Source organism: Aythya fuligula, chromosome 1 (assembly GCF_009819795.1).
Source record: "Aythya fuligula isolate bAytFul2 chromosome 1, bAytFul2.pri, whole genome shotgun sequence".
In the NCBI taxonomy this organism is placed as follows: Eukaryota; Metazoa; Chordata; class Aves; order Anseriformes; family Anatidae; genus Aythya; species Aythya fuligula.
In genome coordinates this window covers 81,934,478-81,960,639 of record NC_045559.1, presented here as the reverse complement: position 1 = coordinate 81,960,639, position 26,162 = coordinate 81,934,478, and the positions used below count along the sequence as shown (strand labels likewise).

The 26,162-nt window shown below is 40.5% G+C and overlaps 1 protein-coding gene across 6 annotated transcripts in view; it reads right to left on the bottom strand.

Annotated features, from left to right (window-relative positions):
* EPHB6 (EPH receptor B6) overlaps positions 1-26,162 on the bottom strand; it is an 84,075-nt gene that overhangs the window by 8,419 nt on the left and 49,494 nt on the right. For all 6 annotated transcript variants that reach the window (XM_032207596.1, XM_032207613.1, XM_032207606.1 and 3 more), the window contains exons 7-17: positions 16,282-16,406; positions 15,240-15,402; positions 14,272-14,386; positions 11,410-11,465; positions 11,177-11,296; positions 10,521-10,768; positions 9,397-9,612; positions 3,436-3,585; positions 3,093-3,286; positions 1,767-1,922; positions 1,088-1,190 (exon numbers count right to left, since the gene is read on the bottom strand). In XM_032207596.1, the coding sequence (XP_032063487.1) occupies positions 1,088-1,190; positions 1,767-1,922; positions 3,093-3,286; positions 3,436-3,585; positions 9,397-9,612; positions 10,521-10,768; positions 11,177-11,296; positions 11,410-11,465; positions 14,272-14,386; positions 15,240-15,402; positions 16,282-16,406 (1,646 nt within the window). The remainder of the gene's footprint in view (positions 1-1,087; positions 1,191-1,766; positions 1,923-3,092; positions 3,287-3,435; positions 3,586-9,396; positions 9,613-10,520; positions 10,769-11,176; positions 11,297-11,409; positions 11,466-14,271; positions 14,387-15,239; positions 15,403-16,281; positions 16,407-26,162) is intronic.

Here is a 26,162-nt window from a genome sequence, read left to right as displayed (position 1 = left end):
GCTGACTCCTGAAAAGAACTTGTGAAAGAGTTTCATATCCCTTGATCCAATTGTCTATTTGGAGTTGACTACTGCAGGTCCACATTTTCTTCAGAAAAAAAAATTTCAACCAATATCTGTGCCAACTTTTGTAGCTGGTGAGGATGAGGAAGGGAGCAAGCATTTTTCAACAACAAAGGACTTTTGATTTCTTTCTCTCATTCTCGTCAATGTTTGTAAGGAGGTCAAAAAGCACTGAAGCTCAAATTCCAGTGCTCAGGATATCAGAATATTGCAATTTACACCTTTTCTCTCAGGAATGGTTTGGCGAGAATCAGAACCTACTTGTTTCCCTCTCCACTTGCAGATCCAGCAGTATGGATTATAGGAATCCTTACTGTCTGATTCCATTGCAGTGCCATAAATAAAGCTGCATAGCATCGAGGACTCACTGTGGATTAGTAAATTTCCCTCCTGGATCATGGAATAGACCCAAGAACTGCACATGAAATGGCATAGAATTTTGAGCCCTTCACTCTCAACCTCTGTAAAAATTACCAGGTCTCATTGCTTATTACATGTTGTGCACTAAGTGGAATTGATTTTCCCATAAATCTGGCATCACAAGTGATGCCCTCTCTCACATCAAGATGACATTCTTTTGGAAAAACGGTACTGTTTGTAACCTCTTACTATGTCTTTGCAGCCTTGCTGGACTCCCAGCCACAGATAAAGCCTGCTAATGGCTTTGTAAAGTTATCTGATACCTTTAGTTAGCAGAGAAGAGCTAACAGGTGCTTGTGATCTGTCCAAACTATTATTCCAGCTCCCCACTACGTTATTATAACGTTCCCTCCCCCAATCTACTCCTAACATATGATGTCAGCCACATTTAAATGCCACCAGTTATTTAGCTCTGCTTTCAAATCATGGCAAGATTCTGTTTTTGTTGATGAAATGGGACACGTAATGTCCACTCTCTGGGTGCATTAAGTCTTCAAGGAGCATCTCGCCATCTCTTTTTCTTACTGTGAAAATTCCTCTGAATTCTCTTAGAACCCTTCCAGAATTTGAGACCCATGGAGTAAGGATGGTTTAAACATCATACTTCAACTCGTTCAAGCTGATTCAAATGGACTCGCATGAGCTGAATGCTGTTAAGTATCTTTTTCTGGTGACCAACCAGGGTGATTCCAATATGCTGGATATCTCTGCAAGAGAATAGAGGGTGCAAAAAGTGTTAAAACAAGCTTGTTACTCTGCACATTCCCAGTCCCTTTCCCTGTAACTACATATCAATATATGTGGATTTCGCCATTGTCTGAGAAGCACTTAACAAGACTTCTGCTTCTGCTTGGAAAATGTGTGTGGGTAGAAGGGGTGTGGGCATAACTCTGAAGGTTATGATACAAAAAGAAGCTTTCTCATGGATCCTGTCTTCTGCATAACACTTCAACCTAGCAGGGGCATGGCTACTTCTACAAATCCCCTGTAAGTGCTTATTGCCTATGTCAGCTCTCATGAACATTCTGATGTTACAGTCTCTCTATAACAGTGACAATATGTTTTGTAGTCTACATGGGACAAGTTCTAATGCTAATAGAAACAGATTGCACATATACAGTGGTATGGAGGGCATCCAGGGGCCCTAATAAAATGCAAGAAAGAGTAGCTACTTTTCTCTGTAGTCTCTCTCCCTTTATTACGCATATATATTTTCAGATAGCCCTTATTCCATACCTCTCACTTTCCGCATAGTATCTCCTTCTTTCTGCCTCTATACTTACTCCAGAGTCATGCGTGATATGACATCGAATGTAATCAGACCAGCCTGGTCAAAATTTTCCTTGTAACGACCCATCTTGATGGCATCCAACCACTCATGGGCATTGCTGAGTGAAAGGAAATCTGGAGGGGAGTTGCTCAGGAGAGGCTGAGATGGTCTGCAAAAGAGGCAGATTCTAAAAACCCCAGTTACCAACATCAGTTGACAACACTTGTAAGGTCAGAGTTATGAGAGGGATACCATACAGTGGAGCAAAATTATTATATTTGTTCTTCATGACCTGATTCCTAAAGTCCCACCTTGATGGCGGAATGTTTCTAGATTATCTGTCTTCCCTATTCTGTCTAAAAACAATCCATCCAACTTAAGCAATTGATCTTTCCTTCCCATTTTATACTCTCTCTGGCATGAACACTTCTTGCACCAGATCTTTCCACACTTCCTGGGTCTAGACCTGTCATCTGGGTTAAGAGCTGCAGTGAGGAGGTTTCCAAGGCACAAAGATGAGACCCTGTACCTTTATCTCTGTGACTAGCTACCCCTCTCCAGAACGTGCTCTTTGGCTCTGCAGGTAACGTAGGAGACAGGGTGTCATTTGGGCTCCAATACAAACCAGGTGTAACAGAGCAGTAGAAAGCCAGATAAATCACTAGCATTTTCTACTTTTCTTGGCATCTGAATCTGCCCCAAAGCAACTCATAACTCGCTTTCTGTGCTGCTTCTAGTAAACTGGGCATTACCACACACTTCTCCTTGCCCTTGGATGTAGTGTGTTGCAGTGGGCCAAGTTTTATAACCATGGCAGAAGTCCTCCAGGCCACCAGGATTAATTCCATCATCAGTCCAACAGCTATATAATTGTGGCTCCATTTACACCTCTACCCCAAGACTTCTCCTTTGCTGACCTCCTGCCTCCATCAGGCTGCAAAATGCAGATGGGAAAATGTGGGATGCAAGCTGCAATTTTCATTAGTTTTAGCTAGAGAATTTCGTTTCTCCACAATCTAAGGTCTTCTCATCCTTCATCACCTCTTGCAATCACAGAGTTTTGTGAAATCATTCATCCTCTCCATCCCCAAAGCTCCCTCACCATATCAAGATCTTTCTCTCTCTTCACATTCAGCACTTACAACGCCTAATTCATCCTCATCACTCACTAAGTGTATCAAGATATACAGTTCTTCCAACCATCCCCTGCAAATTTTCCTTTCTTAATTGATCTCAGCCTCAGAAGAAAGGATTGGAAAAATGTCTGATTCACTACCTTCCTTTCCGTATGATGCCTATCCAGAGACATGTATTATTTTACACTAAATCATCATCTCACCTGCTGCTCCCGGTTCCGGTGGCTTTGAGAGCAGATGGCTTGCGGATCATTTTATCTAGAGCACTAACTATTTGTTCAAATTTGGGTCTCTGGACCCGCTCCTTCTGCCAGCAGTCAAGCATCAGCAGGTGCAAAACAGTTGGGCAGTCCGGAGGTGGTGGCAGGCGATAGTCCTGGTCAATAGCATTAATTACCTGCAGGAAAAGAAGAACTAAGTTTTATCACAGTTGGGAAAATAAAAGACAAACAAGCTTCAGTCACTTGGCAGTGTATGACTTTTTTTTACTCAAATTGAAACAGAGCAGAAAGGTAGATGCACATTCCCACCATTTCCCAAACTTACATCCTGATTGGACATATCCCAGTAAGGTCTCTCACCATAGGACATCACTTCCCACATGACAATGCCATAGCTCCAGACATCACTGGAGGAGGTGAACTTGCGATACTGGACAGCTTCAGGGGCAGTCCAACGGATGGGAATTTTGCAGCCCTAGAAAGCAGACAGGGAGTAACCAGAATGTTAGTGAGATAAGAACTACCAGGGAAAATGACATCACTGGCCTGGTCAGAGGCCAGTAGCATGACACAACTCTGAAACGATGTGCCAATTCAGTAATGTTGCCTTGTAGAAATTGATAGTTTAAATTTAAACTATGCCAAAGGTTTCTACCTTGTTCTACCTACACATGAAGATGAAAAACAAAAAAAAAATAAATAAAACAACAACGACAAAAAAAACACACAACCAACCAACTAACCAAAACAACAGAACCATGCCCCCTGACAACTACAAATCCTTAGCGTAATGGAATTTGACTCTTATAGCTCTTCTTAGCAGCGTTAGAGAAGTGGCAGATAGTCAAATCCTCCTGAAAGTCTCAATGATTTGGAAATCTAAAACCATGTAAAATAAAATAGAACAGAATAGAATTGAACAGTTCAGCTGGAAGGAACCTACAAAGATCAAGTCCAAGTATCAGACTATTTCAGGGCTACTCCAAAGTTACAGTGTATCACTAAGAGCATTATCCAAATGCCTCTTGAACACTGACAGTCATGGTGCATCAAACACCTTCTTAGGAATTCTGTTCCAGTGTCTAACGACTCTATAGGTAAAGAAGTTTTTACTAATGTCTAGTCCGAACCTCTCCTGACAGAGCTTTGAGCCATTGCCACACGTCTTGTCACTAGAAGCAACGATGAGCACTTCCCTTCCACCCCTCCTCAGGAAGTTGTAAAAAGCAATGAGGTCACCTCTTAGCCTTCTTTTCTCCAAACTAGACAAACCAAATGTCCTCAGCCACTCTTCATAGGACATGCCTTCCAGAGCTTTGATCAGTTTTGTTGCCATCCTCTGGATCCATTCAAGTATCTTAACATTCTTTTAAAATTGTGGAACCCAGAACTGCATACAATATTCCAAGTGAGGCCGGACCAATGCAGTATGTGGTGAGATAATCATACCACAGAATCATAGAATGGCTTGGGTTGGAAGGGACCTCAAGAACCATCTAGTTCCAACCCCCCTGCCATAGGCAGGGATGCCACTCACTAGATCTGGTTGGCCAAGGCCTCATTCAGCCTGGCCTTGACACCTCCAGGGATGGGGCGTCCACAACTTCTCTTGGCAACTTGTTCCAGTGCCTCATCACCCTCTGAGTGAAGAATTTCCTCCTAACCTCTAATCTAAATCTCCCTTCTTTTAGTTTAAAGCTTTTACCCCTTGTCCTGTCAATATCCGATTGAGCAAATAGTTGCTCTCCATCTCTTTAATAAGCCCCCTTCAAGTACTAAAAGGTTGCAATGAGGTCACCCCAAAGCCTTCTCTTTTCTGTAGGCTGAACAGCCCCAGCTCTCTCAGCCTTTCTTTGTAGGAGAGGTGCTTCAGCCCCTTGACCATCTTTGTGGCCCTCACATAATAATTAGAGGATATCACATCTTTTGACTGTCTGGCTACGTTGTATGTAATGCAACCCAGAATACAGTTTGCCCTCTTGGCTGCCAGGGTATACTGCTGGCTCATAGTGAGCCAACTGTCAACCAGCACCCCCACATCCCCTTCTTCAGGGCTTCTCTCCAGCCACTCATCTCCCAGTCTGTGCTTATGTCTGGCATTACTCAGTCCCAAGTGCAGAATCTGGCATTTGTTCTTGTCAATTTTACAAGAATCTCCCGTCTTATAGCATTTTTATAGCATCTTCTCATAGTATTGTGATGGTCCAATGTTCCAGTCTATCTAGATCCCTCTGCAAAGCTTCTTGTCACTCAAGAGAGTCTGCAGCGCTTCCAGGTTTAACACTGCCAGCAGTTTTAATAAGGATGCATTCAGCTCCGGCATTGAGAACACTGATAAAAATACTGAACATAACTGGACTCAAGATTGAGCCTTGGGGAACAGTTCTAGTGACTGGCTGCCAGCCAGATATAATTCCTTTCACTGCAGACATTTGAGCCCTACTGTTAAGCCAGTTCTTCACCCAACATACCATGTACTAGTTCATCTCACAATTGAACAATTTGTCCAGAAGGGTACTGTGAAAGGCAGTATCAAAAGCCTTACTAAAATCCAGAAAAACTACAACTGCTGCCTTCCCTTCATCTGCTGAGCAGGTGATCTTATCACAGAAGGAGATCAAATTAGTAAGAAAGGACTTTCCTTTCATGAACCCGTGTTGGCTGGGCTTGATGATTGCCCTATTCTTTAAGTGTCTTTCATTGGAGTGGAGGATAATTTTCTCCATAATTTTCCCAGGCACTGAAATTAAACTAACAGCACTGTAATTTTCAGGGTTTTCTTTCATGCCCTTCCTGTAAATTGGGATAATGTTGGCTAGTTTCCAGGCAGCAAGGATCTCCCCAGCTTCCCAGCATTTTTGGTAGATAATTGAGAAGGGTCCTGCTATAACATCTGCTAAGCAGGTGTAAGTACTCCAGGATGAATCCCAGCAGGCCCAATAGACTTAGAAACATTCAACTGATACAGCTGGTTCCTTATAATTTTGGTGTTAACAAATGGAAAGTTGCTGCTTCCCCAGTCATGGTTGTCCTGTTTTCAGCTGGGATAGAGTTAATTTTCTTCCTAGTAGTTGGTATGGTGCTATGTTTTGGATTTACAATGAGAATAACGTTGATCACACACTGATGTTTAGTTGTTGCTGAGCAGTGCTTACACTCAGTCAAGGACTTTTCAGTTTCTCATGCTGCCCTGCCAGCGAGGAGGCTGGAGGTGCACAAGAAGCTGGGAGGGGACAGAACCAGGACAGCTGACTCAATCTGGCCAAAAGGCTATTCTGTACCACAGCACATCATGCTGGAAAGTAAAAAGGGGGGGACTTGGCTGTGGGGGGAAGACCGCTGCTCCACGAGGTCTGGCTAGACATCAGTCAGTGGGTTGTGAGTGATCGCTTTGTGCATCACTTGTTTTGTGATCCTTGCTTGTTAAGTTACTAACTTCATCCAGTAATAGTCCAATATTTTCATTAGACATCCTCTTGCTATTAACATACTTGAAAAAGGACTTTTTTATTATCTGAAATATCTGTCTAGTTTCAACTCTGGTTGAGTTTTTCTCTTTTATGTTTTCTTCCCACAAATGTAAATTGCTGCTCTGTAATCTTCCCATATGGCCTGACCTTGCTTTGAGAGATCATACACTTTCTTTTTCTACTTGAATTCCAAGAGAAGTTCCTTGTTCAGTCAAGCAGGTCTTCTGCCCTGCTTACTTGACTTACAACTCAGTGGGATTGCCAGCTCCTGTGCTTTTATAAGGTGGATCTTAAGAAGTACCCATCTCATGTGGACCTCTAAGCCCTCAAAAGCAGATTCCTAGGAGACCCTGCTAAATAACTCCCTGAGCAGTTTGAAATTTGCTCACTTAAAACCAAAGGTAACAACTTTACTGACCATTTTCCTCATTTCATCAAAAATTTGGACAAGGTCCATAAAGACAAGACCTACTGTTCCAGAGATTTCTTTAATTGCCTATAAAATTACTCATCAGTACTATCATCCTGACTGGGTGAACTACAACAGAAACCTATGATAACATCTGCTTTATTGTCCATGCCCCTTACCCAGAGGCTTTCGACCACATCATTCCTAACTGAAAGGGCTGTACTATCAGACCTCTCCCTTACACACACTGCAACTCCTCTATCTCATCTGCCCTGCCTATCTCTCCTAAACAGATTATAGCCCTCTGTCTCAGTACTCCAGTAAGGGGACTCCTTCCACCAAGTGTCACTATTACCAATGACATCAGAGATCTGGGAACAGACTGAATTTTCAAGTTCCTCCTGTTTGTTTCCCATTTCTCTTTCAAAGAGTTCTCTTTGTTCTACATGCATTGCTGTACAGGCATTTCAGATGGGCTCCCAAACCCTCAGTGCTCTCTGGACAGGCATAAATGCTCCCATGACTTGCCTACAGCATTCCTGGCAGTATAGCTTTCCCCCATCAATCCAATTTAAAGCCCCCTCAATCAGTACTGCTAGCTTACAGGCAAATAAACATTTTCCCATCTAGATAGATGGATCCTGTCAGGTCCCAGCAGACATTGTGTCTTGGAGAATCTGCCATGGTTACAAAAAAAACAGAACTGTAGCAAAGGCACTAGTGTTGGAGACAGATGTTGATATCCTGAGCTTGCTTGTTCCTTACAGTGTCTTTCACTTTACTAGGAGGATAGAGAAAAACACTACCTGAGCACCTGAATCCTTTTAGTAATCTTTCCCTTTTGATTGACCTGAAACTTCTTGATGCACCACCAATATGATGGTACATAAGCAAAAGAGCAGGAGTGGGTAATACTCTGAAGGCTGTACTAAGTTCTTCAGTACTCTAGTGACCTCCCTGAGTGCTGGAAAGGCAACAAAATTCTCTGAAAAGACTATCCTGTCTGCAGATGGGTGCATCATTTCCCCTCAAGAGGGAGTCCACTACAACCATAACTCATAATGTAAACAATCAAAACCTGCAACTCCAACAACAGACAAACTGAGTAGGTTTTCATTAAGTCTTTTTTCTTTCTATCTCAACCTTACTGACTTGCAGGTATAACCTGACAAATGAAATGACTGAAGTGTTAGTTCTTCAAAACACACAGATCTAAAACATGTCTCTCCTTTCACTGACTGAATTCTTCTTAATCCCCTGCATATTAAATGGTAGTTTCAACCCACCTGTTACTCTCCCCCATCTGCCCCCCACTTTTGTAGTATGTATAACAGGCACCTTAATTTCATAGGCAATAAGTTAATTTGGTGGTTTGTAGTAAGCCCATACATATTTACACTGGTTATCTTTTCCATACAACAAAAACCACCCCCCTTTTTCCTTTAAAGGTGGTAGCACAGGTTTCAGTCTCTCCTTCAGTCCTTTTAATTTCCTGTAAGAAGCCAATAAAAGGGAAAAGATAACCAGTTTATGTAGTTTGTCCTATTCACCATCATTCCATAAAGAAATGCACTGATATTCCATGCTTGCAGCCCAGAAGTCCAACTGCATTCTGGGCTGCATCAAAAGAGGTGTGACCAGCAAGTTTAGGGAGGTGATTGTCTCCCTCTACTCTGCCCTTGTGAAGCCCCACCTGGAGTGCTGTGTCCAGGCCTGGGGCCCCCAGCACAAGAAAGACATGAACCTGTTAGAGCGAGTCCAGAGGAGGGCTACAAAGATGATCAGAGGATTGGAGCACCTCTCCAGTGAAGAAAGTCTGAGAGAGCTGTGGATGTTCAGCCTGGAGAAGAGAAGACTCCAGGGAGACATCATTGCAACCTGTGAATACTTAAAGGGGTCTTATAAAAAGATGGAGAGTGAGTTTTTGCTCAATTAGATAATGATAGGACAAGGGGAAATGATCCTAAATAAAAGAGGACAGATTTAGACTAGACCTTAGGAATAAATTCTTCACTGTAAGGGTAGTGAAGCACTGGAACAGGTTGCCAAGAGAAGTGGATGCCCCATCCCTGGAGGTGTTCAAGGCCAGGTTGGATGGGGCCTTGGCCAACCACATCTACTGGGTAGCATCCCTGTCTATAGCAGAGGGTTTGGATTTAGATTGTCTTTGAGGTCCCTTCCAACCCAAGCCATTCTATGATTCTATTTCACATGGCAGAGTGGATCAGATACTCAGTTACAGTTCTCTGATGGTTTGGAATAGACAGCCCACAAAGTAGAAGGCTCCATCCTACTGGTCTCTCTGGTCTCAAGATGGACTAAATAGGGTGCACCAAATCAAGGAGGAACACAGAACAAATTTATAGACGACAGCACTGCAGTAACTCACTCCACAGTAGGAACTCACCAGAGCTCCAGTATAGGTAGGATTTGAAGCATCATCCTCCAAAAAGCGGGACAAACCAAAGTCTGAAACCTTGCACACGAGGTTACTGTTGACCAAGATGTTACGTGCTGCCAGGTCACGATGCACATAGTTCATGTCTGAAAGGTAGCGCATGCCAGATGCAATCCCTCGTAGCATTCCCACCAGCTGTAACACACTGAACTGTCCCTCCTTTTGCTGAAAGTGAAGAGGTAGACACAGGCTTTCATGACCACAGGAAATGAAACCAACAGGGAAGACTAATAAAGAGCACATTAATAAGGTGGATTTATGAAGTTAGAGAACATACATCTTCAGATAAACTCTAAAGGTTCAAGAACAGCAAACAAGGAAGGAAAATGGCCTTAAGGCAATGAATCTCAAAGTCAGGCATTGGTGATCTACTTCTGAAGACAGATCTCATATTGTAGACATATTATCCTTTAGCATCTTATATCTAGTCTCTTATTAACTACTAAGATGGCTAAATAAAGGGGAGCAGGCAAACCTGTTCTTACTTTTTTGAGATCTTTACAATGAGTTCTATTTTTTATACAATGAGTTCATGTGCTCTTCAAAATGTACCTGCCAAAGTAGTTGGGTTGAATTACCATCTGAATCAATAAAAAAAGAAGTGAAGCATCTATACTACAGAAATGTTGTATTTTTGTTTCATTATTAAAACAAAAACAAACAAAAATAACATGCTGGAGACTCTGAGTCCAAGAATAATGACGAGTTTATTTACTTGAAGTCACCTGAAAACATTCCATGGAATTAAGCCTGAATAGTAGACAAATTTTGGAGTATGTACATACGAACTAGAAGGCCATGTACAAAGATAAACAGTTTAATATCAATGAGTTTGAAAGGTCAAAAATAATGCAGAGATCTTATATGATGCGTGAGTATTTGGAATATTTTCATCATTTTGGTACAAAACCACTTAGCCTGGTAATTTGCTTTTATTTCTATTGGACCTGCAGAGGGCAATTGAGAACTTGTAGTGATAGGGGAAGAGGAAGGGCAGTCAAAACTATCAGAATCAAGAATGGCACACCGCAAGGTGAAGAGGTAACAGTTGTGGGGGACTCTGGTTGTTGTACCCTGAGGAAGGAATCCAGTGATCCATTATCCATGAACTCTGTAACAATCATGACTGGTCGGCTCTTGGTGACCACACCCTCCAGACGGATGACGTTGGGATGCTCAAATTGCCCCATGATGCTGGCCTCACTCAGGAACTCTCGCCGCTGCTCATCTGTATAACCTGACTTCAATGTTTTAATAGCTACTGTGCATTCACGTTTCCCTGGGTGTTTTAGGCGCCCAAAGCACACCTCTCCAAATTCTCCTGTCGGGGGGGAAGAAACACACCTCAAGTAAGGAAACAGAGCAAAATGTTTAGTCAATTGCACTAAAACATTCTAATATGGAAGGCTCCAAGCACCGCTTGGAAATATAGTTACCAGGACAATTTGGGTCAAGGTAAAGTTCTCAATAAAGGCTCTGAATTCAGTCTGGTCAGGTTCAGGTTCAAGGTTCAAAATGAGGAATTCAAATGAGTCTTTGAAGGGTGTTTTTAAATTTGATTTGGAGCCAGCATCTGAGTTTAAGCAGGTTAAGATGAATTTTGCAAAAATTAATGTTAGCTATCCTGAAACACTTGACATGTCATGGTTGGGTACACTTCAGGACAGTAATGTGTCAGGTATCAAGGAAGGCAAGAAGGTGCTTCAAAATCTGGAGATGCTCACACTACCTGATCCAATGACCTCCTCAATCTTGATGAAGGACACATCAATTTCCTTGGCAAACTCTCGAATAGCTTCATTGGGATCCTCATAGGTTGAAGGATCAATGTAGTATTTTACTCCAAGTCCTGCAGTAGAGGAGACAGCCCAAAACATCACCAGAATAAGACCCTGAGAGAAATGGGTGTTAGTGACTCCTGAAGAGATAGGCCTTTGGCATCTGTTGCTCAAGAACACTTACCTCGTGTACTGATATACTGCTGCAGGCGGTCTGTATATGGAGTCTCCCGTCTTTTACTGCAGGACATAAAAGAAAGGAATGTCAAAACACATGCAAGTCTCTCTTAGGATGTTAGGGGAAGTTTCTCAGTGCAAGACTCAGAGAATCTTTGAATTCAGCAATATAATATAAGTGTTATGATCCCGCCCATCTCTTCATAACCAGTGCTAGCTTGTTTTCTGTCTGGTAGTTTTTACACTATCGTGTAACACTTTAGACATGACAAATGATGTGGAATTCAGCAGTATCCTGAAAAAGAAAATTGCAGTTTAATGTTACTGTCTTGGAAGTCTTCTTGGTATTCAGGTTAAATTCGTATTTTAATTTCATTTAATTACTACAAATTATTCTTTTCAATACTAATAGAAACTATTTCCTGTGATGTCCTTTAAGTTCTTCAGAAACATTCTAAGAACCATGTATTCAAATGACAACTGCATAAAGCATATAAATTCCATCCCACAAGATTACTTCTTCATTTATCTTCCTTCTCGCCTAACAGCATTTACTTTGACTATTCTTTTATTATGGTACCCAAAACCAACCACGCAAAAACAGATGGACAGAAATCTGTTCTGTGATCTATACACAAGCAGATCAGAATAGGTACAGTCTTTATTGCTGTAATATTTATTGCAAATAAGCATCTAAATTACAGTAATCATACGTGATTCTCAGCACTGGCACTTCTCAAATTTTGTTATTCCTTTAAATATGTGTTATTCAAGTCATTCTTTCCCACATGATCTAGATGTTTTCCAACTTTCACCTTATTCTTCTTCTGCTCTTAACATTGTCTATTTTTCAGTCACTTCCTTTGTTCACAACAATATTTATAAGCAGCTTTTTTTCTCCCTGAAGATGTACAATTCATGCTAGTTTACAATATTTTTAAAATCATGTTAATTATACCATTGATATAATTATGCCATTGATATACATAATTCATTGTAAATCAAACCCTGTTTTCCTATAGTATTCCTGCTGTATACAATAATTCTTGCCCATTCATATACTTTATAATTTCAGCACAAGATCTTCAATCTGATTCAGTTAGCAACTGAAGTCAGAATTTCATGAAAGATAATGTTATCTGTCTTTACTAAGAGATCTAATTCTATCATTCTATAAGGAAGCTATATATTATTCACACATGTGGAGCTTATTTCTTAAAATTCTGCTACAATTCCCAAACCACAGATATTTCTATCTTCAAAGTCTGTTCTTTCTGCTGTTGAAAGAAATTGGCTTTACTGGGGACCCATACCTACAAGCTGTAACTGTGCTACTCTGTCAGGTCTACATTCAGGTTTTTATAGGTCACCTGACATGTTAATGGTTTGGTATCATAAAAACAAAATAAAACAATTAGCTAAAATAGGTGTTTCACATTGTGTATTGGCTGGACAATATGCACCAAAACTAATTTATTGTATTTGTTTCCACATATATTCTGTCTTTTCTGACATTTCATATGGACTTCATTTCCTACATCATCAAACTTCCTTTTCTTGTCAAAGACAAATTTTAAGTAGAAATTTGATATATCTACTTTTTCTGAATCACTATTACATAATCCTTTGTGTATAAATTAAACTATTTTTATGACTTTTCTTATTTATGTATATACATTTACAGAAACCTATTAATGTTGTCCCCCAACACAGATTTGCTAATACTAATTTGCATCTTTTTTAGAAAATATATGCTTTATTGAGTTGTGCACATAATATCACATTCCCAGCTGTAAGAAATTGTATTTTAACAGCTCAAAGCTACAAAAGGAGGCAACAGTGCAAATATAACAATATTTGGTAATTTTCTCCTTTCCAGAATGAAAAATATTAACAGTAAATACACACAAATGGAGAAAACAAATTAATATCAAAAAAAAAAAAAAAAAGAAAAAAAAAATGAAGAGAACAAAAAAAGAAATTACTAAAACTAGATGTCACTTTCTAAAGTATTTATACCTTTCTTTAGTTCAACAGACAAATCTAAAATGTTCCACTTGCGCAGAGGCAGAGTAGACAAGACACAGAAATCCATTATGGACAGTCTGGGAGATTAAGTTCAAACTTCAATAAATTCATGAAGTAGGTGATGACTGTTTCTTTTCTTTCCCCTCCACCTCCTCAGCCATTGTTTACTTTTGTTCGTCTAGGTATCTCTGCTAGCCACCTTTACTTCTCTTTGTTTTTAAAACTTCTGCCCTGCTCTCCCACTGTGACAGACTATTTTTATATTGACTTGTCTTTTTTTTTTTTTCTTTTCTTTCCAAAATGGAAAGTGGTGTTTGATTTCTTTAACACATATTTCATGAGTCTGTGTTCCATGGAACCATGTAAAATGTACAGCTTTTATTCTTCAGCAAATGAACTACAGACTCTCAGTCCTTGGTTAAAGAATAGTTTGCAGTTCCTCAGCACCTTCTTAATTAATGTATCTAAATATTTACTCCACCAATGCTTCATCACATCATTTCATTCTTCACTTGCTTGATTACAATGTAATTTGCAGTCACTTCTTGACAGTGATGCATTTAAACACCTTTTGATCACCAGCTTTATAAAGCTTCCATTGTGTTCTTAGTGCTACCTAGACAAATCTTAGCTAAGTACATGAGCGGTTTACCAAAGGAGAGGCTTCTGACAGGGGTGCAATGGGGCAGGATTTTTCCTTAATTAGAAAACGTCATCTCAAGGACATCTGAATAAATGTAGATTGGGCTGTTTCCCATGGGAATGGATTATGAAGCCACGGCAAGAAAGTTCCACTGTCTAGGGTGCAGGCACTGGCACATGAGAAAATCAAGGAATTCACCTCTTGAAGATGATGGCAAGGATGGCAATGGCAGCAATTACCAAGAAGGCTAGACCACCAAGTGCTGAGCCCACGATAAGTGGCAGTCGGTCCTGCACCATCTCCGAGCGCTCCCCTAGCAAGGAAGACACACACATACACACACAAATGCAGAAGACAGGAACAATTAGAGTTTCCCATCTGGTCACCTAGGAGTCACCCATAATTCCAACCCTATCAGACCTTTTGCTTCCAGGCTAGTCCTAGTAATTTAGCAAATGTTTGTCTTGATTATTGCTCTGCCCCTGCAATTGTGCTTCTCCAGTGCTTTCCTTCCTATTTCTGAAAAGCTAGTACTCCATCTCAAAACACTTTTCCTTGTCCACTGACATGTGACTAGCAATTTAAGTGTAAGCCAGTTCTAAGCCTGGGCTTTGATCTTATTGTCCCCTATTGCTTTAGCTTTATGAGTACAAACGAGTGTATTTGATACAGACCAAAGGGCATCACAAGGCAGTATGTAGGTCTCTGCATGAATAGATGGTGATACTATTAGATAGATGGTAAGGTTCTGTGTATATGTTCTGTGTACTACTTGCCTTAAGACTTTCAGAGCATTCATCTGTAAGTTGTGCTGTGACAGCTGGAGACCAAACTAGAGCAGTATATAGTGCTATGCACTCTAATACCCTTGTAAAGAGAGTTCTACTGACACACTCTGCTTCCTGCTGATCAGAAGCATGGAGGTATATGAGAACAAGGAGTAGGGCAGGGGAATATGGAAGTAGCATTGGCTAAGGGAATGTAAACAATATGCTCTGACACCATGAACTTTCTTTGATAGAACAAATCCATATATGCAAATTCCAATATACAGACACACAAGTTGAGTAGTAATGTCTGGTAGCAGTCCTCCCAGAGAATATGCTAATACAATCAGTGACATACACTAGTGAAAGACAGGCATGTGCAGATCTGAGTACACTTACCTGCCATTAGAGTTTGAAAATACATCTTTCCACTGTATGGACCATAGCCCACTGCTGTTCTAGCTCGTACTTGGAAGGCATAGATCTTGCCTGGGCTCAGATTTAATATGGTGGCCATGTTAGTTTCACTAGTCAAGGTGAATGAATTATCCTCATCTTCTGCCTGTGAATGTCAGTGACCAAAAAGGAATGTGAGACTTTTGCCCATTAAGCTGGCTTTTCTTATCAAGGAATGCTAGTTTCCATGTGGGTCCAATGATATTTGAATCCATTACAAAGTATCCCAACCCCACTTGATATTCTAGACCTGACTTCCTCACACACTATTCACTGCTTCTTACTGCTACTTCTCATTCCCTTATACCTAGGTTCATATATTTATAATCATATATTCACATACATTTATATGAGAAATCAGATATAGGGAATGGGAGCTTGTCTTAATGGTTCTATGGACCTCTTTCCCTTAAATCAATTAGGAGTCATGAAAGATGTGAATAGAGAACAACTATATATTTGTCATCCTGTAATTTCAGCACATAAACATGTAACTTGGATCTGCCACTTAGTAAATGAAAGAGTGCATTCCTCCACCCAAAATTTCTTAGAGATGTTCATCCAGGCATAAATTGGGACACAGAATTTCCCTCCACAAATAAAACACAGGATGTTGCAGTGAGTAGAATTTTAATATAGACATCTGGAAACTTGATGTCCTTCCACTATTTTCTGTATCAGGTGGTACTAAACTTACACAGTTGTTTCAACTACAGCTTTTTAGCTTAGCTACATGTGTCTTCTCCCTTTTTAACATCATCCCCAGATGGTCCCAAGCTGGGAAATGCATATGGACAGATGTTATAACAATATAACTATGTATTGTGGACTTCTGTGCTTGCTATAGTTTGTTCTTCCCTCATAACTGGAGCATTTTATCTGCCTTATCCAGTCTGATCCAAGAGTTCATCTACCAGAAAGACTTCCCCTTTTTCTTTTGCATAACAGCTATATAACAATCTGCACTGCATCACTCTCTTCTCACCTTGTCAAAATAGCGTAGCTGATAATCCAGGATAATGCCATTGGGCTGGTCTGGCTGAGGCCAAGACAGTGTGATGCTACTGGTAGTACGACTCACTTGATGCATCATAGGGACTGCAGAGGGGACTGGAATGAAAGAGAGGAGAGATTGCAAAGAGAAAACGTTAACAAAGACCTGTAGTTGAATATTTATTATAATGAATTCAAAAACTTAGGTCAAACTCTCCTTTAATTTCCCTTATTTTGCATTATGAAATATTTCGTAACATAACGAGAAGAAACCCATCTACAATTTTACTCTACTGAGAGATACAGTCAAAGACAGCTCATGGAAAAAATGAAGAAACTCACATCTAACTGATCATGATCAGGAGTTTTGATGGTATACAATGTAGCTGGAACATTATTTTGGGCTTCAAAATTTGAAAATTTTACATGCAAGATGAATCCCTGATTGACCATTCAATGCCACTGCCTTGCTCAAGGATCATGCTTGAATAAACAATATGATAGAGGCAAGAGCAAAAGCAGAGCACACCACTTCTTTTAAGCTTCTCCCCAAGACTGCAAGTCTTTCCTGGGGGGTGGGTGGGAGAGGAAGAAATATGCCTGCCTGAGCAACAGAGGTCTTTCACTTCCACATCACTGTTACAAACTAGAAGATGTCAAAGGATGAGGTGACTGATGAGTTAAGGAACAGACTTTGAAGTATTCCTCCATTCAGTGGTTCCAGTTCAGTTGCAGATCATAAAGAATGAAAACATCTAATTTTCACAGCCTGATCTAAAGGCTAGTTCACACTAGTTCCTGAATCTCATGCCAATTCCCTGCAGGACTGTTACCTAGATGGCAAAATTACTGTTGTATTTGAGACTCTTGGTATCCCTGCAAGTCATTAAGCCACAGAAGTCCAGTCTGAATGGGCTTCTAATCAACACTATGGGCTGGAACCAACAGCTCCAGGGCCAGAGTCACTGTTAAGTGTGTATGTATAGAAGCTTCACACGCGGTTTTACTGTCTGTTCTTAAAAAGCATGGTAAATTTCTGTTTTAGTGAACAGGCCAGCTTGATATACTACACAGATGGAGCTGTCAACCTTCTATATTCTACTAGGATATTTAGTGCATAGAGTCTGTGTCAGATACTAATTATAGTAGGGAAAATTCAACTTTCCTTTTATGGTGGTTTTACTCAGCATGGCAACTGAGCTTCACCACTACTGCTCACTTACTTCCCCTCGTCAAAGGGAAAGGTGAAGAAAATATGATAGAAGGAGCTCAGGGGTTGAGATAAAGATAGGGAGATCACTCAACAATTATTGTCAAGGCCAAAACAGACTCAGCACAGGGAGATTAATGTAATTTATTAACTATTACTAACAAGCTAGAGCACTGAGAAACTAAAAACAAACTAAAAACACTTTCCCCCCACGCACCTTCTTCTACCTCCACCCCACAAGTGGCGAAGGGGAACAGAGCAGAGAACAGGGCCTGTGGTCAGTCTATGACACTTCGTAACTGCCGCTCCTTCACAGTCACTCTCTTCCCCTGCTCCAGCATGGGGTCCCTCCCACGAGATGCTGTTCTTCCCAAACTGATCTGTACTGGGTTTTATGTGGCAAGGTTTTGGTAGTGGGGGGCTGAAGGGGTGGCCTCTGTGAGAAGAATCCAGGAGCTGCCCCATGCTAGATAACAGCTAGTTTCAGCTGGCTCCAGAGGAACCTGCTGCTGGCCAGAGCTAAGCCAAGAAGTGATGTTTGTGCCTCTGTGAGAGCAGATTTAAGAAAGGGAAAAAAACTGCTGGGGAACAGCAGCTGGGAGAGTAAGGAGTGTGAAACAGTCCTGCAGAAACCAAGGTCAGTGCAGAGGGAGGGCAGGAGGTGCTCCAGGTGCTGCAGCTGCAGTTCCCCTGTGGCCTGTGGAAAGGCCCCTGGTGGAGCTGGCTGTCCCCCTGCAGCCCATGGGTCCCACATGGAGCAGATCTCCATGCTGCAGCCCCCCCATGGATGGAGGAGCCCCCGGTGGAGCAGGTGGATGTGGCCTGGAGGAGGCTGCAGCCCATGGAGAGCCCCCACAGGAGCAGGCCCTAGGCCGGAGCTGCAGCATGTGGAGAGGAGCCCATGCAGGAGCAGGGAGCCTGGGATGAGCTGCTGCCCGTGGGGTCCCGTGCTGGAGCAGTTTGCTCCCAAGAGATGGACCCCGTGGTATGCATCGATAATGGAGCAGTTCTTGAAGAACTGTTCGGTGCTGCCTTGTCTAACATGGGGTAGCTTCTGGACTCTTCTCACAGAGTCCACCCCTGCAGCCCCCTGCTACCAAAGCCTTGCCACATAAATTCAACCCACCTTTATGTACAAAGCAAGGATCTGGTCATCAAACATAAAAGAAGGCTTTGGAAGCATGAATCTAAATGAGAAAGCAAATATGAGCTTGTGTCTACTAACTTTAGAAATATTCTGATAGGTTGTTCTAAAAGTCAGCTCAAGACTTTCAGATTTGCAGAACTGCCATTACTTATCACTAATTTGAAACTCATTACATTAGAGGAAGGTGTTGGGAGGAATTGGTTAAAAGTGGAACATTAGGGGGGCAGGATGGGATCAGAATGGAAGACTGGTGAGGAGGATTGTAAATATGATCAAGTGTCCTTGCAGCTGGGAATGCTTAAAGTCTAGGTAGTAGTAATGTAGTAATGATTCTACCTTGTACTTGCTTCCACCGAAGTGCCAAAAGAGTATTTTTCTTTGCATGCAAACTATCAACAGTTTTGTTAATGAAACACTGGTTTCAGAGCTTGTTTCATATATATATGCATCCAGTTCTTTGTTGATTTATCACTTTTACTAATTTTGCTATTTTCACATAGTGTTTATAAATGGAGACATGCAAGATTAATGCCTAATGACACAATCCACTGGCAGCTGAAATCATAGGGCCTGATTGAACCAACTATTCACTGAAAGCAAACATTTTTTTGAGATCAGATTTTTAAGGAAGTCTGAAAATGACTGTTTTTTTGTTTGTTTGTTTTTGTTTTTGTTTGTTTATTTGTTTGTTTTTGTATTTTAGCATTACTATTTATGAAATAGCAAGTGTATGGATAAATTCTTGCACAAGTACCACATATAACACCTAATGGAAGATATAATGCAGTCTAACCATTGGGTAAATACGGCTCCCGGATTCTATTTTTCATGGGCTGTCAACTGTAACTCTCCTACATGTCAGGACAATATTCTTCCTGGTAACACACAATGGTAGATTTAAAATATTTAGAGCACCATGAAAATGCTACATTCTCTGAGTTACTAACGTTTGGCAAGTTTCTGCTGTTTCCTTATAATGCTGATGTCCTTGACAAGCAACATGTGCCTGCAAGCCTAAGAATTTTTCTACATCAGCAGACAAGGTAAGGAAGGAATGTGAAGGAAAGAAGGATACCTCTTCTGCTTCTCAAGTGTTACTCAAGAAGAGCCTGTTGATTCAGATCTCCAAAGTCCTTTTTTGAAAAACAACAACAAAACAACAACAAACCTGTCTTCCCTTGATTTAGGAAGTGGACTGGAAGAGATCTCAGTTTGGATTGATATAACCTGTTGCCAACTAATGTTCTTGAGCATAGTGAGGTGTCATACAACCTAAGTTTTCTTTAAAGGATGTGGTAAGCTCCCACAGCATTTTCTCTTCTATCTCCCAGAGACGCCATATAGCTGGGCTTGCAAGCACCAAGAAAGAAAATAAGCCCATGGCAGAACTGAGTTTTTGATGAGCAGCAAATAGGAGATTTGCAAATATCAAAGGAAACTAGGTCATCACCATCACTTATTTTTTAGCTTCATACATGCAATTCACCAATAAATAGTGCTTATGATGCATTTGCTTGTTTTATCAAGGTATACCGAAGATACAATGGTAAAAGATTTTATGAAGAGATTCCTTATCTATCAGTACACATGATACACAAATGCTACTTGCCTGTAGGCCTGACAGACATGGCTTTTGGAAAACAGGAATCAGGATATCTTTATTGCCTATGAGCTACTATAACACTGAGTCAGATCACAAATCTTAGCTACTGAAAAAATAAATCCAAACAAAAGGTCAGAGGTTCATTTATAGAAATCATTAAAAAAAAAATTAAACTTGCCCTCAGCTATGCTTTCTTCTGTAATGCAAGCCCCAAATCTACCTTTCTCATATTGTCGTTTCTCCTCCTTTACTTCTTCAGGTATCCTATTTTCCTCACATTCTCAGCAAATGGCATTAAACCCAAGCTTTGTTGTACACCCCATCTTATTTATAATCTTCAAGGAAGATGTCTGAATACAGAATAGAAATCACTTTATTCATGTCTTTAACATCTTCTTCTTTTGAAAATGCCCTATGTCTTCTCCACAGACTTCAGTTGAGTTCTGACCCTTTCTTTAAAATATCTGAAAATACTGAAAAAGTATCTCGTGTTGTCTTCTGTCATAACCTTGTACTAAAATTTCTGTGCATGAAGAGTGCTTTAGAAAGGCAAATTGTTTAGTTATTTTCACCACCTGTACCTGTATTATTACTATTTCTTATAAATGGGTTCCACTCATGCCTAATATGCAGAGAATTTTCCTTTATATCACAAGGTGCCATGTGACATATGGACCTCCTATTTCTACCTTCTCAGAAAGCTTCCATCTTCATTGAAAGAGTTGCTGAAACCTGCAATGTGAAAACAAGCATATTCATTCACTGCTTTTGCTGAAGATAATTAAATCCCAATCACACCTGGCCAAATCTGCTGAAGACAACAAAGTTGAGAAATGTAAAAAAAATATTTCAAGAGTATTTTTCCTATACAAAAGGAAGACAATAGAGTTGAATTCTTAGGGAACTTGAGTGCTCAAGGTTGGCAATTAGGATCATAGATAAACAACATGTTACTTTGGGAATTAGTGTAATTCATTCAGAGGATGATGAACACAGAGCTCATATATTGTTTGCTTTACCTGTTTGTTTTAGCCTGGCAAAACACAATAGTATTTTTATTTACTTATTTATTTATTTTTTGTCCACTGCACTCTTCCATATGTCTTTGGAAAAGCAGACAACTTCAAGCAAATTTTCCTGATCAACTCATCCATTTGCCCTTGTAAATTCAAAAACATACTCAGAGTTTAAGTCTTTCCTCCTCTCAACCATAAAATCTTCTGTCGGGTCCTTTGAAATTTCCTTGCATTACCCCTAACTGTCCTTTTCCCCATGCAACTTCTTACACAAACCTTCAGACTGCTTTTACTTATGCAGTTCTACACATTTTTGCCAGGTCCCACTGCTCTGAATCCAGCTCTTGCAGAAGGCTGCTACCTATCTTTTCACAGGTACAAGGCAGCCTCATCACATCACCTTTATACTCATGTATCTGTTAGCTCTTATAATGTCCAGATTCCATTGAAAATTCTACTTGCTTTTAAAAGTCTGCAGGGACAACATTTGAGTCTCTGCTGTCTTTTTCCCTTATCTTCTTGCTAGAAATGCAACAACTGCCTGAATGAATAAGTTCAGAACGGTATAGCTCTGGCAACAGACATTATTACATGCCTCAGTTGAAGGTATAAGAAAAAAATGGACAGGCAGTTACAACTGTGCACAGAGAAATTTTTTTCGCAGTCCTTTAAATGAAAAACTTACTTCTGTTCTAAGGCATGAGATGAAGCAGTTGAAGTACTTGAAGATGTGTTTTATTTTTACCATTATGAACATACTTGAAGATGTGATTTATTTTTATTTTTTTGATTTTTGAATAATAAGGTGTTGTTTTTTTTTTTTTTTAAGTTCTGTGGTTTCTCTTTGTCAAGTTCTCCTCTGCAAAGAGGCAATTTCATAGTAGCCTTTCTTCATGCAGTTTGTGCTATCTGGAACGGCTTCCTAACATCTTTCCACATATCCTGACACTTCTGTAGCTATTCATCCTCAGCACTTCAAACATGAGCTGAAAGTAATTCCTTTTTCTCTTGTCTCACCTGTGGGATAGTTTTTTCCTTCTGGTAACTTGCCTCGGTGAATATGTCATATTATTACTATCCTAATTCAGGTAATTTTTGCTATAAAAGGTTGTCTTATTTAAAAAATGAAACCTTATATTAAGGAAAGTTTTTCTATGCCAGCCCTTGTTATTCTATCTTGAAATACATAGTCACTGAAGGGTAGGAACATCATAATCAGGCCATCACCAAAAATGTGATTGTGTTAACTAGAGGATTCTATCAAACTTTGAATCAGGGTTAGCAGACTGTTAGGGATAAGGAGAGTGTTAGATCATCAGTGCTTTGGAGACAAAAATGAAGAGCAAATAGGTAGCAGGGAAAAAAGACAAGAAAATAAGTAATAAAGAAAATAAAGAAATAAAGAAATAGAGGGAGGGGAGGGGAGAAGGGGAGAAGGGGAGAAGGGGAGAAGGGGAGGGGAGGGGAGGGGAGAAGGGGAGAAGGGGAGAAGGGGAGGGGAGGGGAGGGGAGGGGAGGGGAGGGGAGGGGAGGAGAGGGGAGGGGAGGGGAGGGGAGGGGAGGAGGAGGAGGGGAAGGGAGGGGAGAAGGGGGAAGGGGAAGGGAGGGGGGGAGGGGAGGGGAAGGAAAGGGAACGGATGGGAGGGGAGGGGGGGGAGGGGGAAGTGGGGGGGAGAGGAGGAGAGAAAATAACTATTCCAGGGCATAGTATTGCCTAAGGTATCTCTAACAAAGGGGCAGAGTGTGGGGAAGTGTATTTTTTTAATCAGAAAAGGAAGGAACACAGAGAACTCTGACTGCTGTGTGAGTAAGTACAACATTCAGAAGCTGACAGCACTGAAAGGTCTTTCTTTTGCCACCTTTAATTTAATAGAAACAAAATTTATGATATGGCCATCTTTCTCCAATTTGCTTTCTTTCACCCTCCATGCCCTCCTGTCCCCTCCTTGTCTCTTAAAGAACATTAAGAACCTGAAATGTTCATCTTGGCTTGTACAATAATAATTGTTAAAACAATAATAACAACAAAAGTAACCTAAAGCTGAAAAAAACAACAAAAAAACAAAAGATGCTGAGGGGATTGAAGGGAGGGGGCAGGGTTGAGAAAAGGCCACATGACAAAGAAAGCAGGGCCTTGTTAGTATGAGCTGTCACTGTGAATTGAGGGTGGCTCATCTCAAGCACACTCCTAGCGATTTCATGGAAGAGCAAGAAAAAAAAATGCAAACACAAAAGCAAGCCTTCCATTACACACTGCTGTTTCAGAACTCTGGCCTCCTGTCATTGAAGACTGCTTCAATACACAAGAAACTCATCTTGGAGAGAAACATCCAAGAAACCTAACATGCCTAGACACACTAAGAGATGCCCGGAGGAATAGGAGTGGTCTGAAAAGTCAGACAAAACCAAAAGAGAGCAGATTGGCTGACTCTAGGCAGGAGAAGAAATAAGTTGCTCAATTGAATTACCCCAGAAATAGATGAAGAAGGCATACATGAGAAGCATGAAGAAAATGAAATTTTCAGGGTGTTAATAGAACACTTGCCTATCTGCGGCAGGAGCCAAAGCATCTGTCTGAAATTACCATATGAATTACCAAGCCATATCTTTTACTGTAAACAAAAATTGACCACCCACTTGCAGCCAGACTCCTAAGGGGACCAGGTATCCTATCATATACATGCTAATTGTCTTTCAGGTAATGAATGGCTTGAAGGGAAGAAACAGACTTTGTTAAACCACTGGCATTTGCTAGCAGTAGGAAGTTATTGGGGTGTGTATATGCTCCCTTACTTTCCAGAGCAAAGAAGAAACAGAAATCAAAAGATGAGATTTAACCAAGATCGCAATCTCATGTCCAACCCTGCAGCATTTCTTTTGAGCTTTACGGTTTTTGCAGGGGTCTCTGCATCTTCAGTGTGGAATCTAATTAGGTTTTTATTTAACATTTACACTTCTTTAAATGTTTACAGACATTTTCTGTCACTCAGTTCAAATTGTTCCCCCTTTTTCTCCTCCTTACCACATAACTCCTCATTATATCCTCTTAACCAAGCTGTATACAACTCCTCTCCATACATGCTTTTACGTGCTTATAAAGAAGAATGCATGCCCAGTCCCTCACTGTTCACATTTAGCAGAACCATATGCATGCAGTTCTCTCCGGCTGCTTCTGTAAGTCAGTCTGTGTACAGGATATTTACAGAAATACAGAATTCACTTGATGCTATTCTTTTTTGTTTGTTTGTTTGTTTTTCCTTCCATATACAAATCTTCTGTATTCTATCAATCAGTCTGGCCTTCTCTACAACCCTTTTATCTCTCCCTTTCTTCTGACTGCCCACACATACTATTAGTACTTTAGTTCTTAGTTATCCTTCTGACTTAGGTCCTAGCTACAAGGATCACAACACATTTGTGAAAACTGTAAGATATTTAAAAATTTATCCCATATAAAAACAAAAAAAAATCTTTGTTCCCCATTGACAGAAGAAAAATATTTCAAGACCATTTATCAAAACAGCAAGGTTAAAAAGGCAAGAACAAAGTACAAGTAAACACAAAACATGCAGAAGAACCTAGAGCAGCTCAAATAAAATAGCTATGGTGATTGTTTGTCATCCTTTGTCATCCATTTGTCATCCATTGTTTGGATCCTTTGTCAAAATTCAGCTTAAAATCTCCCTAAGAACTGTAAGAACTGTAGTTTTCATATTCATTTATGACTCAGCTATATGGTTTTAACATGTGCTATCCCAGGGTCATGAGTATTTAGGTGATGAGTAAATATTATTATGTATATTCTTTCTTGTTATACAGTGCCTATCTTTATTCTTTATCTGTATTTTCATCTTTAGACAGTGCCTATCTGTCAATTTTCTACCTCCTTACTTTAATAAGCAGGAATGCAAAAGGTGAACAGATTTGATGAAACACAACGCTACTTTTTGGAGTATGAAGTTTTGGAATAATTGCTGGAAGTGACATATTGAGACTAAAGGTATGTGCACATCTTAAAGGAAGGTATGGCATTGAGGAAACTCCCAGGGTGAGATATAGTAGATATACAAAGGACGTGTTCTGTGATAGTCCCCTTGGCAACACAACCTGCAGCCTTAGATACTGGCAACAAGAGTGGAGCTTGGTTTGCTGTCTCTAAAAGAAAACGCACGGAGGGTGGAGTAGAGTGGAGACACTGTGTCCAGGCTCTGTGGTATCACCACAGGGATAAGGACTTCATGGTACTGTGGAACTGATAAATTGCATAGCCAGCCCAGAGCCAGCTGTTTTCTGTTGTTTTTTTTTTTTGTCAAAATTATGTCTTCTAGGTGAACTTTGCTCATTATAATCTCATTATTATAGAATCTTAGAACCCAAAGGACCTGTGCTCCTGTTGCTTCAATAAACTTCACTGGTCATTAATCTACTCGACTGAAGGTCTATCGTACTATTTGTGCAGCCATGATCATGGTAATTCAATATATGGAATGTGACTGGACTTAGAGTGCCAAATTGGGCATCACTCAGAATCTAAGCCCAGATGCCCCCAGTCACTTTGATATCTGACGACAAGCTGGAATGCAAGGTGGTTTAGTTCCTGCCAAACTTCTTTACCCTTTAATGAACCAGAACTGAAATGAGGGAAATGGAAGGTGGTGTATGGGAACAATAGAAGGTGGAAAAACAGAGTAACTCAGAACACAGACAAAAAAGAAAAGTGAAGAGGTGAAAAATGCTAGAAATGCTCTATAAGATGAAATGGAGAAGAGTAGGATGCAGAGAAGGTGTAGAGAAGATGAAAAAAAAAAAAAAAAAAAAAAGAAATGCTCTCTAAGAGCTGCTGTGGCAAGCTAATGCTCAGAAAATCTGCATCAAGCCCTGATAGTGTCTCCCATCT